We start from the raw sequence: 16,821 nt of genomic DNA, 5'->3' as shown, positions 1-16,821 counted from the left end.
GACTCGATGATCTCTCGAGGTCCCTTCCAGCCCTGATGTCTATGAAATCTATGAAATCTTCCAAGGTCCCTTCCAGCCCTAGTGTCTACGAAATCTATGAAAGAAATATTAAAAGAAAAATAAAAAGTTGACTCTAGTTGGTCCAATAATGACATTTTATGGATACTTTTATATGTCAGTCACTCAAAAATCCATTGTTTCTTAAGTCTGTGGTCAGCAGTATTATGATATTATTCTTGCTAAGACTTTAAAACTTCTTAGATCAGTAAAATTCAGTGAAGCCTCACCTAAAATGATTAAGGCTAAATTCAGTAAAGGTTGGAACTCCTTTAAGATCCTTGAGCAGAATTTGTTCTATCAATACAAAACATTCATATGCGAAATACAATACAAAAATATACTACTACATTTAAAATTAATAAAATTGAAAAAAAAAATAGTCTCTCACTCTCTTGGTCACTACTTGTATGAATATTTCCTAGACCAAAATAGCCCGTCCACCAAAGGCCACTTTAGAATACTAACATAATTCGAGCACCAAAACATTCTGATCTCATCTTGGGTCTTTTGCTTTCTCTCAAATAAGGCAAAGGCTTACATTTTTAATTACTTCATGTACATGCTTCTAAACTTTCAGTACTCCAGCTCCAGGATATTAAACATGGCAGTGCATTATTATGTGATATTTTGATTTCCCCCAAAGTAGTAGTAGTAGAGAGAGGACATCTGCCCTGAGGAGCGTAATTCAGGCATGGCACTAAAACTAACATTGAGAAAAGAGAAGAGGAAGAGAGACAGTGCTATAGTTATACTACTACTTTATAATAGCTTACATACTACTGTTTTGGTTCCTTTAGCCTTTGTTATAAAAATGCTTTTGGAGAGGGCCCTTATACTGTTTAAGTGGATGCCAATAAACATGCCCATTTGTATAATGGTAGCCTGGTATAAAGACAGCAGTCTTTCAGAGTTTTATGAAAGAAATATTTATGAAAGTTACAGCATTTAATACAGGTAAAGATACATTTTAGAGATTATCTGAGTTGTGGGCTGGAACATTCTGGACCTGATCCAGCAATGTATGTATATCTGCTTAAGTGCTTTGCCAGATTAATATCTTGCAGAATTGAGTCCTAAATCAGTTACAATATTTATATTTTTTGCAAATACATTTTATATTTTGCAATTTATATTGCAGTTTATATTTTGCAAATACATTTCCTATGAGACTAATCTCATGAAGCTGGAATATTTAAATGCTATAATTTAGATATGTCTGTTCTTCCTTCCCCAAGCAATATTACATTTCTTTTAAAAAAAAAAAAGAAAAAAAGGGGGAAAAAGCCCTCTTTTTAAAAGGTAAGAGTTTTGTGCTTTATGATCAGTTCCTGATGAGTACAGAATGTAGAAACAAGTAGCTTCCTGTTTACATAATTTTCTATAATATAGAGCTGTTCTGAGATGGAGTACACAGTGGGCTTCAGGCAGTTTTTCTGAGCAAATAGGACTAATAATGCAGTGGTTTCTCAGGTCCAATACTTGAATTTGAAATGTTAAATCAAGATACTCTTCTCACACAGGACCGAGGCGATGAATTCACTTACACTGGGAGTGGTGGTAGAGATCTTTCTGGTAATAAAAGGATTGGAGAACATTCGTTTGATCAAACATTAACACACATGAACAGGTAAGTTTTGAAGATTCAACAAATTCTCTGAGCTGAAGAGTATTGATTTTAAATTAACATTTCACTGGGTTCTTTATATTATACACACTGCTATTGTAAACAGTGGTACCCCTTGCTATTCACTAGCATTTTAGCAACATGTTGATTAAAAACAGGACTTACAACTGAAAAAGTTTATTGGTATATTATAGGTAGGGACCTGCTTAATTGGGGTGGAGGGAGTACCCCCTGATTTCATAGGAAGAATGTGGGCCCAAACAGCCATTTTGCAGGCAGAGCATGGCGGGGCCACCTTGCCTCTGGTTGAGGGGGGCAGTGGCTCTGCCCCTCACTGCTGATTGGCTGCAGGGGCTACCTATCATATGGCCCTGCCCCTTGGCACTAATTGGCTGCAAGAGCTGTCTGTCATGCAGCTCCACTCCTCATGAGGCCACATGATGGGCAATCCTTGCAGCCAACAGTGGCAAGGTGCGGGGGGGTGGCAGCCGTCTTGCTTGCAGCCCTTTGAACAGGCAGTCCCTCTTGTCCACCCTCCTTGGCTGCCACAGTGCAGTGAGGACTGCTGGCTCCCTCTGAGAAGCCAGCATTTTCTTTTTTTTAGAAAGTTTATTTTTCCCCAGTGGATTTCACAGGCATCCCCTGGATTTCACAGAACTCATGAAATTACAAATTTGGTAGGTCCCTAATTATAAGTGAAGCCAGTTTATTGTCCAACACTTTCCATTAGAACTGGGGTGGTCAAGCTGTGGTATGTGTGCCACAAGTAGCATGGTCAGCCTCTGTGTGTAGTGCACAGCGGACCAAGGAGGGGGAAGACAGCAAGGCACCAGATGGAGCAGGAAGCAGGGCAGCAGATTGGGCAGGGAGCAAAAATCAGAGAATCATATCAGACAGGGGAAGGGGATTTTATTGGCACTTGGAGAAAGTGCAGAACTAATTTGTGGAATGTCTGCCAAAAAGTTTGGTTCCCACTGCATTGGAAAACCCTGTTTTCAGTTACTTATAACTTTTATTAGACTTTGATCGTACAGGCTAAAATGTTCCCTATTGGGAGTCTGCTTCAAGGTGATTTTCTTCTTGTCATCGTTGTCGATGGTGCTTTGATACAAGGGTGACAGTCATCCAGTAAATAGGGAAGTCATCAAGTCCATAGATGAGTGAAGAGGACAATTGGAGATCAACATGTTTGACTGCAGATGTGGCAAATAATTCCAGGAGCAAGGAGCTGGTCCTGGTGATGTCAGGTCACAGCTCTTTCCCTTTGTCTCTCTGTTTCGTCTATCTGCCTTGATAGTGAAGCAGATTTGCTCCAAATGATCAACACCTTGTTGTACATGACAACACCGTTGGGCATGATTCAATACTTGAATTTCCCAGGCATTCATGTTAATATCGTATTTCTTCAGATTGACCTTCAAGGTATCCTTGATCCTTGAATTTCTTCTTTTGCCCACCTCTAGAGCAATGACCATTGGTGAGTTGGGAGTATAGAACCTGTTTTGGGAACCAGTTGCCAGGCATACTTATGACATGTCCTGCCCAGGGCAGCTGATGCCCTGTAAAAATGGCTTCAATGCTGGTGGTGTTTGCTTGAGCCAGAAAGCTGCCATTTGTTCTTTTCTTCTTCCAGTTGATATGGAGTATTTTCCAAAGATGTGGCTTTTAGGTGTTTTCAGTGTCATCCAAGTTTCACACCCATACAATAGGTTAGGGATGACAAAAGCGTCATAGACAAGAAGTTTGGTTTGGGTCCTGAAGTCAAGATCACTAAAGGTACAATTTCAGAGATGTCCAAAAGCAGCACTGACAGATTTCATCCAGTGTCAAATATTGTTGTCCATGTTTACTTTTTGGAAAAAATGATTACCCAGACAGGGGAAATGCTGAACATTCTGCAAGGACCGCCATCTAATCGTCATATGTGGAGGAGCAGCTGGTTGATTTGGAGTAGGTTGGTAAAGTATCTTGGTTTTCATGAAGTTGACAGTGAGTCCAAGCATTTCATACACTTCACAAGAGTGATCTGGAGCTCTTAAATTGAGTTGGCACACAACACAGTTGTCAGTGTATTGAAGATCAGTAATGGAGATATTTATTATCCTGCCTTTGGAATGTAATGGTTGATGTTAAAAAATGCATGTTCATGATACTGGATGCTGACTCCAAATGGAAATCTATCAGCAGTGAGATGCAGAATAGCTGCTATATAGATGGAAAAGAATGTTGGTCCAGTCATGCATCCTTGCTTGACTCCAGTTCTAAAAGTGAAGAGGTCTGGTTCTGATAACAGTAACACATTTTGGTGGGCATCCATATCTCATCAGGCTCTTCCACAGGGCCATTTGGTTGGTTGGATCAAAGGTCAGTGAAGGTCACATAAAGATCTCTGTGGCGTTAAGAGCAGCACTTCTTCTGTAGCTGTCTAGTAGGGCTGTGTGAAACAGCTGTGTTTCGATTTGGTTTCAGATTTGGCTATTTCGGAAGACAGTGATTTGTTTCAGTGTTTCAGATGACCATCCTGTTTAGTTTCAGCTGAATCTGTTTTGGAGATTCTCCAAATCTGTTTCAAATGGGCTGCAAGGGAAGCTTCACACAGCCCTACCCAGACAGCCGGGGCTTGGGGTCAGAGGCTTGGGGCCCAAGTGGGGAGCAGGGTTGGGCTGTGGGTGGTTTGTCTGGGGGTGGGGGAGGGTCACTGCCCTCCTTGCAGGCGAGGAGATCCCTGTGCAGATCTCTGATCCCTGTCAGTCCAGATCACAGGGCAGGGAAGCAGCACAGGAGGGCGAGCAAGCCTGCTGGTCCTTGCTGTGTGACTCAGCTCTGCAGGGAGCAGAGATCTGCTCCGGGGGTCTCCTCGCTGCCACTGCCTGCCCCGTACTGCCCTGGTGATGTGGGACTGCGTGGGGTGGGCAGCAGCAGCGAGGAGACCCCAGCATGGGTCTCTGCTCCCTGTGGAGCCAGGTTGCTCAGCAGCGATTCCCCAGCCCCCAGTTTGATTCCCTCGCTCTCTGATCATTCCCCCAGCTCTTCCTGTGGGGGCGCGGGCCCCCGAATCTGTGTGCCGGGTTTCAGCAGGCTGCTGCTGCAGACCTGGGCCAGCAGCAGCACTGCAGTCTTCCCAGTGCTTGGCATGGGCTGCGCCAAGTGGCTGCTGCTGGCTCCAGCCTGCAGTGGCAGCCTGCTAAAACCCCACGTGCAAATTAGTGGCCCGCGCTCCCTGGGAAGAGCTGGGGGAATGATCAGAGACCTGGGGAATCGAACTAGGAGCTAGATATCAATTTCAAAGCAGTCCTTCTCTCCCCCCTTCCCCCTTCCTCTTCTTAGTTTTGTTTCCCTGCAAGCTGGGCTCTGAAACATTTCCAAAACATTTCGGAGCCTTCCAATTCATTTCGGAGCTGTTTCAGAGCCTTCGGTTTCAATTTAGGGTCAGTGTTTTGGGCACTAAAACAGCCCAACACACCTCTAAAACGAAATGGCTGCCGAAATTTTGTTCAGCCCTACTGTGTAGCAACAAAAATCATCTCTGTTGTACCTCTGAGTGGTCTGAATCCACATTGGGACTCCGTTAGAGTCTTCATAGGAGGAAAGTAAGTCTGGTGATGGGAATGTGGGGAAGGATCTTCCCAAGTATGGACAGGAGTGCAATACTACAATAATTGCTGCAATCCAATTTATCTCCTTTCTTGAATATGGTAACGGTTCTGGCATCTCTCAAGTCACTGGGAATCTGTTCATTTTTCCAAATTTTCATAGTAATGATGTATAGTTGGTGAGAGCGCCTTTTCCCACCTTGCTTATAAATTGCAGCTGCTATGCTGTCAGGACCACATGCTTTGTTGTTCTCCATAGGCTTAGCCCCTTTCAGAGTCTCTGTAAGTTGTCAGATCTGCAGGTAATCCTTCAATGGTGTTGTCTTTAACATTAGAATCTTGGTTCACGAGCTCTTTAAAGTGCTCCCTCCACTGAGAGCTGATGGGGGAACTATAAAGACTGTTGATCCATCCTTGGACCTCACAGGGATGTCTGCTTGGCCCATAGATACCTTTGGTTGCGCTGAAGAAACTATTCATATTGTGGCTATCAGCAAATTTTTTATTCTCTTTCGCTTTGTCTTCTCATCACTTTTTCTTTCACTCTTGGATTTAGCTACGGGTCTTGGCTATAACCTGGCAATAAATGTCTTGCTTGTTTTTGGAGTGGATGTCAGTCTGCCAAACTTCAAAGGCTTTCCTTTTTCTTGTCAGTGAGAGTTTGAATTTCCCTGTCATTCTCATCTAAATAGTCCTGATATTTCTTTGTGGAGAAGCGTAAAGATTCTTTGCACACCTCATGGATGCCTTTCTTGAGGCCCAAGTGAACAATGGTGTTGAGATCATCAGAGAGGTTGGTGAGTTCCTCACTTAAGTGCTGCTGGAGATTATCATTTTTATTAGGGTCTTTCAAGCACTTGATCTTGAACATCTTTGCTTTTTTGTTTAACAATTTTTGGGGTGATGGAATGGATGATGGAATGTATCAAATGGTGATCCATCCACCAGTCATCTGCACTGATCATTAGGGAAATCGAATCAATTTCGACCAACTGAAATAGTGGCAGAAGTGCATCAGCTCCTTTAATGTTGCTCATTTCATTGGGTCCTACCCCTCTCCCCCTGCCCCAATTGGTGGAGGGGCCCTGGGAGCCCCACCACTCACTGCTGATTGCCTGGGAGGAAAAAAGGCAATTTTAAATATACTGTGGTTTTTGCCTCCCGGCCAATCAGCAGTGAGTGGCAGGACTGCCAGGGCTCTTTCAACAATCAGCTGTAGGAGGCAAAAACCATGCCATATTTAAAACCGTGGTTTTTGCCTCCTGGGTGAGCAGCAGGGCTGTCCAGGCCCTGCAGCAATCAGGGGAAGGGGATCACATAGCAAAAAGGGCAACATTAAAGGAGCTGCTACAACATTTTGAATGGAAATGCAGATGATCTTTGATCATCTACAAGGTCCTTTCCAGCTCCTAACAATCCAAGAATTACAAGTTTGGGTATTCACATACTTTTGATTGATCATAATTATCTTTTGCGGACCCCTTAGACGTAGTCTGCAGACCCCCTGGAGTCCGTGAACCGCAGGTTGTAAAACCACTGCTCTATAGTATCCGTTTCTGCCACTGTCTGAGGCATAATATGGTCTAGATGGACCATTGTTCTGATGCAGTATGGCCCTTTTTTTGTTCTTAGTGTTCATTTGTAAGTGCCTGATTTGAGAGACCTGGTGCCTGACTTACAGAAAAGCTTTTCACTCACAGCTGAGGTCCGTGAAAGATTTGTTTGGAACATGAACACTGCTGTACTCCTTTAAAGAAATCAGAGGCTAGACAAGTCTACTTCTCTAATAGGGCATGTACCATTTATTAATGCTTGTGACAATTTTTGTCTTATAATTTGTGCCTGTTTCCCATGCATACTATGTGTAATACCAGTAACACCTATTCTCGACACAGGGATGTTCTCAAGATAATTTTTTTTCTTTTATGATTAATATACTATACTAAGAGTACCATAGAAAAAGTAAATGGGGAAAGTGATGATTCTGTATTCATTGCATGATTTAGATAATGTCCAGTAAATAGCAGATGAATCCACATTTTAAATGATAATAATTTAAATAGAATAGCTGTTGAGTCACAGTGATCACTGTTTATCCTCGTGCTGAATGCAAGGGTCTTGTGAAAATAATAGTATGTCATCATCTGGTATCCTGGTTTTGTGTAAAAATCGCAAATTCGTTGATGTAAAACTCAAATTCTGTGATAAAAACCCCAAATCCATGGTTAAAATGAAACACCATTATATTTATAGGTATCAAATGAACACAATTTTTTATTGATATATTTACAACTTTAAAGCAATTTGGAAGCCTGCCACTGCCTCAGTCACTATAATGAAATAAAATACATTCTAAATACCTAGAAATGTTGGTATTTGTTTTTGGGTTTTTCATCACAGAAAATCAGAGCTCTCCTTCTGGCCCTCCTGGTGCCCCTCACTCCTCAGGCACAGTCCCCTACCCTTCCCAGCCCTGACAAATGGGGGGCCCCCAGCTGCCAGGCCTGTGGGGCCAGGGACTTAGGTCTGCAGTCCCCTCTCCCCCGCAGCAGCACCCGAGCCCTGGCTGCTGCAGTGGAGCAAATCCTCCTCCCCCATGGACGGCATGGCTGGAGAGGAGCCCCTGGGTGGGGGAGGGTGCGGGCTGCCCACTCTGGGTTTGGGCTCCCCATCCTGCTGCCCTCTCCCTGTGGCTGCTGTGGCCCAGCAGTCAGGACCCGGCACAGCAGGGAGGGGAGAGAAGCTTCTTGCTGCTGTGAGCCTCGTGCCACTCTGATGAGGTGCCTTCTGCCTGCCCAGCAGCAGCAAGGGATACAACCCTGCACTACTGCCCCTGCTGCTGCTGGGTGGGTAGGGGATGCTTCACCAGGGTGGCACAGGGCTTGCAGTAGCAAGAAGCTTCCCTTCCTGGCCCCACTTTGCTCTGCCTCACTGGGTCCTGCCCGCTGGGCTATAGAGGCCCCAAGGGGAAGGCAGTAGGGCAGAAAGCCTGAGTCTGCAGCAGGTAGCCCACCCAGCACACAGATCTGGAGGTCATGTTCCTTTCCTGCCCCCACAGGAGTGCACACAGGGGTGGGGAGCCAGCCCCTGCTGGCTGCCCCCCAGATGAGTCACCAATGGCCCTGCCCCATTCCACGCCCAGACCCTGTGGACAGATGTAGCCTTAGGTGCCAAGCCCCATGCACTGCCCAGCTGGGCAGCAGCCTCAGCCCCAGCCTTGCCCAATTCATTCCCTCCCTATGGGGGGCCTCAATCCCTCGTCCCTGTCCCTCATCAGACTTACCTGCAAGAGCTGCTCTCCAGGCTGCCTGGCGGCTGTGTGTGTGTGTATGCACGTATGATGGTGCCCCCTGCCTGCCCGCCCTCCTCCTGCTCCCCTGCCCCCTTGCAGGCTGGAACTCTGCCAGCCTGCAGAAAGCTCTTTGCAAAAGTGGAAAATCCACGTTTCTCTGTTAAAATTATAAATCCATGTTTTTCGTAGTTAAAGGGGAAAATCTGCATTTTTTCCCCCCATGGGAAATGGAAAACCTGGATCCCAGGTGATTGTATAAGTAACGACTATCAAATGCATGTGCACAAGGCAGTCAAATTATGATTGTATAAGCAACCTTAATTCTGGCATTTCCCAACTTTTGAATGCTTAACTTTGCAGTCTTACAGTACTTTCTAGGTAATTATTGTCGTATTTACTCACATACCACACATCCCATTTTTCCAAAGATTAGTCATCTGAAATTAGGAAGCGTGTTTTAATTAAGGACACCAAGTTCCACAAAGGAACAGAGGCATAGCGAGACAGGAATGGCTACCAAGGACAGTGCTGCCTTTCCATCCCAGCTACATAGAGAGGGGGTGGAGTCCCGTTCCCTGTCACTCATTCTCTCTGCAAACTCTGAAGAGTAAATTCTGTCCCTGTTCCAAGCTGTAGTGGGCCAGTTTGGGGGCACTCCTGCGCTGAGCCACCCGCCTCACCGTGCCCAACCAGAAACCGAGCCTCAAGTGCCTCCCCTGGGGCACCTGTATCAGGCTGACCCCTTCCTGGAGCACACCCACAAGCCTGGGGTAATCGCTGCCACCACCTAGGATCTGATCTTTGTTTGGGCCCTGTGCCCCCCCAGGGTACACATGCCTTGTAGACCTTGAGGGTGCTTGACCCACTGTGAAATCTTGTGTGGGTTTAGTATGCTTGACCTACTCTAAACCTACTTCCTTTAACCCAGGGGCAGGCAGTTATTTCAGGTGGAGGGCCGCTTACTGACTGTTGGCAAGCCATCGAGGGCTGCATGACAGGCAGCCAGTGGCAGATAAATATTAATTTTCTAAATTTTTTAGGGGCCTCGCAGGCCGGATTTCGCCCACCCCGCTTTAACCTGAAGCACAGAAAGTAGCTTCCCTTAGTCAGCTGAGCAAAGGGAGCATAAAGTCATGCCCAGTCCCTCTCAAGACTGTACCACAAAGCTTGCTATAGTGGATAGCTTTATTTGGGTAGAAAGGGTAGGCTTGGGGAGGGATACAAGTCAGAGAAGTATCGAAAGCATAATCCTGAGGAAACAGAACTGGCCTGATAGCCATTTAGTACACTTCTAAACTACTGTAAGCTACCTTTCTAGTTAAGTTTCTGGTAATTTACTCACTTCAGGATCTTGGAAGAGACAGAGTTGCAGAGGTTCAAGTTGTTGTGTAAAAGGCCCAACATGTCTCCCCCTCTTCGTGGAGAGCCTGTCTCTTAAATAGCCCTCCGGACCTCACTTTCTAGACCCAATCAGGGGCAGGTGTCGTTTGATGCTGACCAACCAATTTGAAAAGTATCACATCTTGACCTGGACTCAAGCCCCTGCCCCTACGTCATGAGGTCAGAGCTCAAAATAATAGAAGCTAGGTATATACCCTCTTACCTGATCCAGGTCACATGTGCCATAATCTGGGGCAACCAGATTGACAGACAAGTGAGGAGACCAAGACAAAGAAAAGGAAATAAAACAAACAAAAAGTAGAAATCTGGAAGATGATTCTTCCACACATGCTGCCTGCATTCAGTCATAACTGGAAACATCTTTTTCTTAATTCGGCTTTCCCAATACAAGGTGCATGTCTTATTTGGGGTGAATGGTACGTGAGAAAATATTCTGTGTACTTGCCTGTCTATACATATTTATACACATGCACACACAAACACCATTCATAGTGTGTAAGCATACTAAAACATTATTTACAGCCTTTTTACAGGGTGGTATTGGAACACTGGTCAAGTCAGTTGGTATTTGAAATTAGTTCATTGATATTGGCTGTAGCAGATACAGAGTTCAGCTTTTCTCATTAAGGGAAATTAATGACGAAGCGGACATGATGAACTAAAATATTTAAACTGTCCTTGAGTATGACAGTTCTGCTGACTTAAAACGGTCAGTCAGAAGTTTTGGTGGTAAGACAGAATAAATACCAGTACTTTTGAAAGTGATGCATATATTTTTAGTATTTCAAAATTCTTTTCAATTCATAACCATTATATACAGATTTTTACATAAGGAGCAAAGTTCTGCTTGCCCCAGCCAGCATAGGAGAATAACAAAGGAATGTCTTTGACAGTTGGGTATCATTGTTGGGCATGAGAGCAATTCTGTTTTTAGCTCTCCTCAGGTGTATCATTAAATATTGCAGATGTATTGTTCCTTAGCAGCGCTTTTCCAGTAGCCTTTTACATCTTCACTAAGATTCAGTGTGAAGATCTCTGATGATATTTGAATTGTCCATCCAAGAAAATTATTGGACATGAAGCCTAGCCTGTCATTCTAACCAATGGTATTCCTTCTTTTGATGATGCCCCAGCATAAAGAAATGGCATTTACACATTTAGTCCATACCCCAGGATATTCATCAACATGGTGGTTGGTGGTTTATGCAACCTCATGAAGAAGGAATTTAATCTCTCCCTGTATTATTGCATATACCGATAGTTGCGCACAGAAATAATGCAGTTTTTCATAGATGATGGTTGTATTTCATAATGTTCAAAAACATCGTTTTTTGTAATAAGATTTTGAAACAAGTTTAGGAATTTGTGTGTCAACAGAAATAATAAAAAGATTGCGAGAAAGAAGTAGATGTAAGTTAGTCATCTCACTGACCATTTGTTATATATATGTGGAGTTGTTATATTTGTAAAGTTGTAGAGTATATATGTTTTTAGATGTAGTGTCTGGCATGCCTTGTACAGGTCTCTCTTGCTGGAAGTTTGGCCCCAAGGATTAGACATGGTTTAGCTACAGTGGCTTGCAGTACTGACATGTAAATCTTTGTTTAAGGTCCGGTTACTCAAAAATGATGTAGAACAGGCAACAAAGACATTCCAAGACTCTTGTTAAGAACAACATTCCAATTGAGTTACGCTGTCAAATGCTAACGTTAAACTGTGAATGAAGGTATAGAGAAATTTCCAGATTTGTTCAGTGTCTATAAAGGTACAATGTTCCGGGCCATTTAATTGGATCACGTAAACTAATGCTGCTACATTGACTTAAGGGGAGCTAAACAGCTTACGTCAACTTGAAGATCTGGCCCTATATGCTTCTCTGGATCATAGAATAGAATTTCTTTAAGAAATCCTCAGACTGTGATTAGTCCGTCTGGGATTTATTTTCTACAGATTCTCAACCTGAGATGATACACATCTTTTAAGAACTATTCCTAGATAATTTAGAGAATATTCAGAGAGTTGTTTGTAGATTAATAGATTTTTAAGGCCAACAGGGACCATTACTGTTGTCTCATCTGACTTTCTTTATGACGCAGGTCATAGAATTTCACCTCACCAAAATAAGATCTTCCTTCCCTCAGTTCTGATTCTCAATTTATCACTATTGATATGAAAGTATTTTTCTATTAAAATTGTATATTTCAAAATAATGATTCAGTTCCTAAAATTTCTGTTTTCAAAGGAGTTTAGAAAAGATAATCTGGAGTAGTGAGGAAAGAACTTTATATTTACTATTATTCTATAATTCCTTCCATATTGCTTGAAAAATCACTATTCTAAAAATGTAAAATGCTAATCATTTCATGAGCCATACAAGGGATTAACTTATTTTACCTGTTAATGTTCCAGAGGTTTTTGCTTGAACATGTAAGTGTCCTATTGTTTCTGTCACTTAAGACAGAACTGTTATGGGTGATAGAAAACAGCACCTGGGAAATCATTCTTAGGGAGGACTTCATTAGACTTCTGGTTCTCTACCTCTCTGCTGGTTGGTGCAAGTATATTGTCAGGCAAGGCAAATAAAGTGTGATCTGGTCACATTTGTTATATTCTGTGAAGCAGTATATTATATGAAGACTTTTAAATGTGTTTTTAGGGCACTGGCCCTTAATTGTGATGCCCCGTTGGATGACAAAAATGGAGCAGAGTCTAAAAATTGGAGAGCTGGGAAGCCTGTTAGAGTGGTGCGCAGTTCAAAAGGACGAAGGATCAGCAAGTATGCCCCAGAGGAGGGCAACAGATATGATGGCATTTACAAGGTACACAGACTTTTGCTGCCTAATTTATTGAATTTTTAGAAAATTCTTTTTAGAGTCTATCAAATGATTCATAGCAATACTTATGAAACAAGCAAGTATAAGCAATATTTATTATTAAACTGGCAGAAATAGTCCTGTTTCAGTAAAGGCTTTTTAGCTTAGCTTATTCACTGGTCAAGATCATTTGAGACTAAAAATATTCAAGCAATAGTGCTAGAACACAGTATGTAAACAGGAGAGAGCAGATATTCTCATCGAGTCATATTCACCCCAAGTAATCCATTTCTTTCCCCTACTTTACCATTTTTCAAACACTTCAAGACCTTTTTGCATCTGGAATAAGGACATCTTTGAATACATGGATGGAAAAAAAGATTTTAAATTGTAGTGTGTATACCATGATTCAATCCTGATTTCTTCTGCTTTCATACAAAATACAACTGCTTGCACGTGTTAATGATTAATGGTAAAATATTGAATACCCAGTGCTGACAAAGTTTGCTTGAATTGATTTGGGGATCTAACATGATTCATTTTTACAAATCATGCTAATCTGTTGGAGAAAAAAAAATCATAAAATAGTCCTGGAACTGTTGTGATTTAGGTGGTGAAATACTGGCCAGAAATCGGAAAATGTGGATTCTTAGTTTGGCGCTATCTTCTGAGAAGAGATGATCTGGAACCTGCACCTTGGACCTCAGAAGGAATAGAACGGTCAAAGAAACTGGGTCTGAGTGTACAGGTTAGAATTTAAATTCATGGTCTTGTTTTAATGCTGAATTAAAATAAATTGAGTCTAACTTGAATATTTATAAACTAAGAAGTAAGTTAACATCCAGACTGACCTTCAGCAGCTAAAGTATTGCAGAATCCCTGAGAGACAGAAGACTCAGTTCATATGAGAAATTTTGCATCTCCCAATCAATCCTGAAGCTGGGAGGTGTTTGAATCTCTTCTGCCTTTCTCAGTGGATCTTTCTTTCCTTGGATGGGTTGTTTTCCACAGTGGCAGGATTCTCAGTCTTATCCCTGTGATTGCAGAGGTTGGAAAGCAATAGCTATGGGATCCTTTACATCAAAATCACTCTGATTCAGGCCTGCTTTAATTCCAGTTGCCTGAAAGTAGTTTATAACTTACCCATTTATGAGAGTCCTTTGAAATAATTTCATTGTGTAGCTTTTGTTGGTTATTTTCATTTAGACATAAGAGTCTGCCTCTTCATCATATTCCAGTGGAGTTTGTTTTAATTTAAAAATACTTTTCCATGTTTAGTATCCAGAAGGTTATCTGGAAGCCATGGCAAGTAAAGAGAAGAAAGATAAGGTTAAGAAGCAAACTGTGAAACAGGAGCCAACTAGACAGAGCAATGGAAACCAGAAGAGGACAATTGATGACAGTATGTCCTTCTATTTCTTGACATTAGCCAGAGTTCTGCCAAGTTGTAGATATTTAAGTAAAAAAGAAGTAAACAATAAGGAAAGCTGGAAGTCCTTTGAAATGCAGTGTGAAATGTGAAAAGATTTGTTCTTACAGGATTCTGTTTAATGAGGGAAAAAAGAAAATAACAAAAGATACTATGTCATTTTTTTCTTAAAATTTTCTTTTAATTCCTACCAGTTTCTGTATTAAATGTTTACATGCAGCCTCCTGATGCAGTCCAGAATAAAGCTGAACAATAAGAGAATTTATTGTAGTTTACTATACAAATAAGATTCTAGTTTGAGATTCCTTTGTGTTTCTTTAACAGTACAGCCAAATGTTCTGATATTCCTATGTCTGGTGGTAATATTTTAAGCAGGGATACAAGAGTCTACAAATGTATCCAAAGCCATGAGAATGGGGGATGGAGGAAAAGGAGAAGCTTTTCAGATAACGCAGCAACAACAGTGGCTGATTAGAGAAGACTGTATGAACCAGAAATTGTGGGATGAAGTGCTTGCTTCTCTTAAAGAAGGACCAGTAAGTTTGTAGCTTGCTTATGTTTTACATTTTTGATATTCCTGTAGGGAGGTTGGAGAAAAAATATGAGGTTTCAGGAAAACCTAATCTTCTTGTTGAACTGTTGTTGAACACAACACTACTACTCTAGTTATTGTACTCTTTCTTGATTTCAAAGAAATGAACAGACTTGTTCTGATGCCTTAGGTCACATCAGTGAGGATTTTAGCCTATGCAGTTTGGGAGACATTTTTACTTAACTCTTTTTGTTAGACCCCCAACTCCATGTGGTGATCAACAGCTAGGGAAATAACCATACAATTGCTCAGGGAGCAAGCAGGGCGCAAACACCAGCACACACTACTAGCCAACAGCTTTATTCAGAATGGAGACAGCTTCAGGCAAGTTCCCAAAAAAACGAGGGAGCAGCGGTGAACATTATTTTTTTTCCCATATTTATACACCTTGGTTTATACTCGTTAACATTTACTGCACCTTTGTCCCTCCTTTGTTCCACCCATATTGTCTCCTATCTGAAGCTCTGCCCTTGTTTACTGTTTACTTCACTAGCATGGAATTGTCTATGCATTTCATTCATTTACATGTATTTTTGCTATGAGCGCACGTGTAAAACCATGAACCCAGCTTCTTTCGGTGAATTGCTGTTTCTTGCTGACTCCTTCATCTCCAAGGTCTTGCTTCTGCTTTACCTCCTGATGATAGCTGGTGGGCTATATCCTGTTCTCCCCACACAATAAATTATATATTCTACACACTAGCACATTGTTAAGAAACTACTTGCCTAAGCATCTTGCAGTGTTACTTTTAATATCTCATTCTGCCTTGTGGTTAGTAGCTTTGCTGAAGCCACAGATTAAAGCCTTTCTTTTATTCAGCTGCAAATCCAGTGCTCCCTGAGATCCAAATATTGTCACCCTAGCACTTTTCTCATATTTAACACATCTGTAGTAACATAAATGTTCTCAGTGAAGATGAAGATAGAAATGGCGTTACTTTTCTACAGTAATATTTTTTATGTCCTTTAGTGGAATATCAATACGAGAAGTAAGACGCAAAACAGTCCTATTCACTGCTCTTGTTTCTTCTTTAAGCAATTGCTGGAAAAGGTATTTTGTTAACTCAGAAAAAAGATACTCTGGGGGAGGCCTAGCTTGGGGTGTCACATTCAAAAACTTGGTTACCAAATAAAACTTCACACACCCACAATTCTGAGAGAGAAATGTAGAAAACCATCTTTATTTTCATAAAGTCCCGTGCCTTTTACTTGTAAAAAAAAAAAAAATCCTATTCACGATTAGGAGTGGCAAGATAACTCCCAAAGATAAGTAGGCATGTATGTTAAGTACACACAGTATGGTTCAGACGATATTGGAGATGCACCAAGCACATATTGGATTGAAGGAGACCAGAGACTAATATAAACATTCAATAAAGACAGTATCCCTTCAACAGGGTAAGTGCAAAAATAACACCCCTTCTTTGTTGTACCTGAACGTAGGTTAATCAGCATGAGATTGCAGGTGCTGGCTACTTTGACCAGTTTCAAGATGCACAATGGAGAAGTTAAAGTGACTTGGCAAAAGTCAGTAGGGACAGCAAACAAGTCAGTTTGCAAGTTTGTGCCATCTCCCTCTATCAAGGGGAGCCTTTAAGGCACGGGTGGGCAAAATACGGCCTGTGGGCCAGATCCAGCCCATGGAGGATCTTTCTTTGGCCTATGGTGGGTCCCTTGGTTCCACCTGGCCTAGGTGCTGTCTGGCTCATGGTGCATCCTGCCACCACCTGGGTATGCAGCAGGGCTGGGGCAACTCCGCAGCTGGATTGCCTTTCCAGGAAGCCCAGGTGGCAGCAGCTCCTTCCAACTGCTGCCACTGCTGGCCCCAGACCTATGGTACCGTAGGAACCCGTGTGCCAAGCCCCAACCCCAGCCTGCCCCACACTCTCTCCAAACTCATCCCAGCAGAGCAGACCAGCTCTAGACCAGCTACGTTGGTTAGCACTACAGAAGAAAAAGACTTGGGGGTCATCATTGACCACAAGATGAACATGAGCCTCCAATGCGATGCTGCGGCT

The 16,821-nt window shown here is 42.4% G+C and overlaps 1 protein-coding gene across 4 annotated transcripts in view; it reads left to right on the top strand.

The window, feature by feature from the left end:
• The window catches only part of UHRF2 (ubiquitin like with PHD and ring finger domains 2), a 165,499-nt gene that overhangs the window by 139,528 nt on the left and 9,150 nt on the right, over positions 1 to 16,821 (top strand). For 3 of the 4 annotated variants that reach the window (XM_019554793.1, XM_019554795.1, XM_019554796.1), the window contains 5 exons: positions 1,581 to 1,687; positions 12,627 to 12,789; positions 13,394 to 13,531; positions 14,062 to 14,185; positions 14,585 to 14,748. In XM_019554793.1, coding sequence (XP_019410338.1) covers positions 1,581 to 1,687; positions 12,627 to 12,789; positions 13,394 to 13,531; positions 14,062 to 14,185; positions 14,585 to 14,748 — 696 coding nt within the window. The remainder of the gene's footprint in view (positions 1 to 1,580; positions 1,688 to 12,626; positions 12,790 to 13,393; positions 13,532 to 14,061; positions 14,186 to 14,584; positions 14,749 to 16,821) is intronic. The other variant, XM_019554794.1, reaches the window with a different exon arrangement.

This window comes from Crocodylus porosus, unplaced genomic scaffold, assembly GCF_001723895.1.
Source record: "Crocodylus porosus isolate Cpor-Errol unplaced genomic scaffold, CroPor_comp1, whole genome shotgun sequence".
Lineage (NCBI taxonomy): Eukaryota > Metazoa > Chordata > Crocodylia > Crocodylidae > Crocodylus > Crocodylus porosus.
Note: the sequence above shows the minus strand (reverse complement) of the source record. Positions and strands in the feature narration are given on the sequence as shown.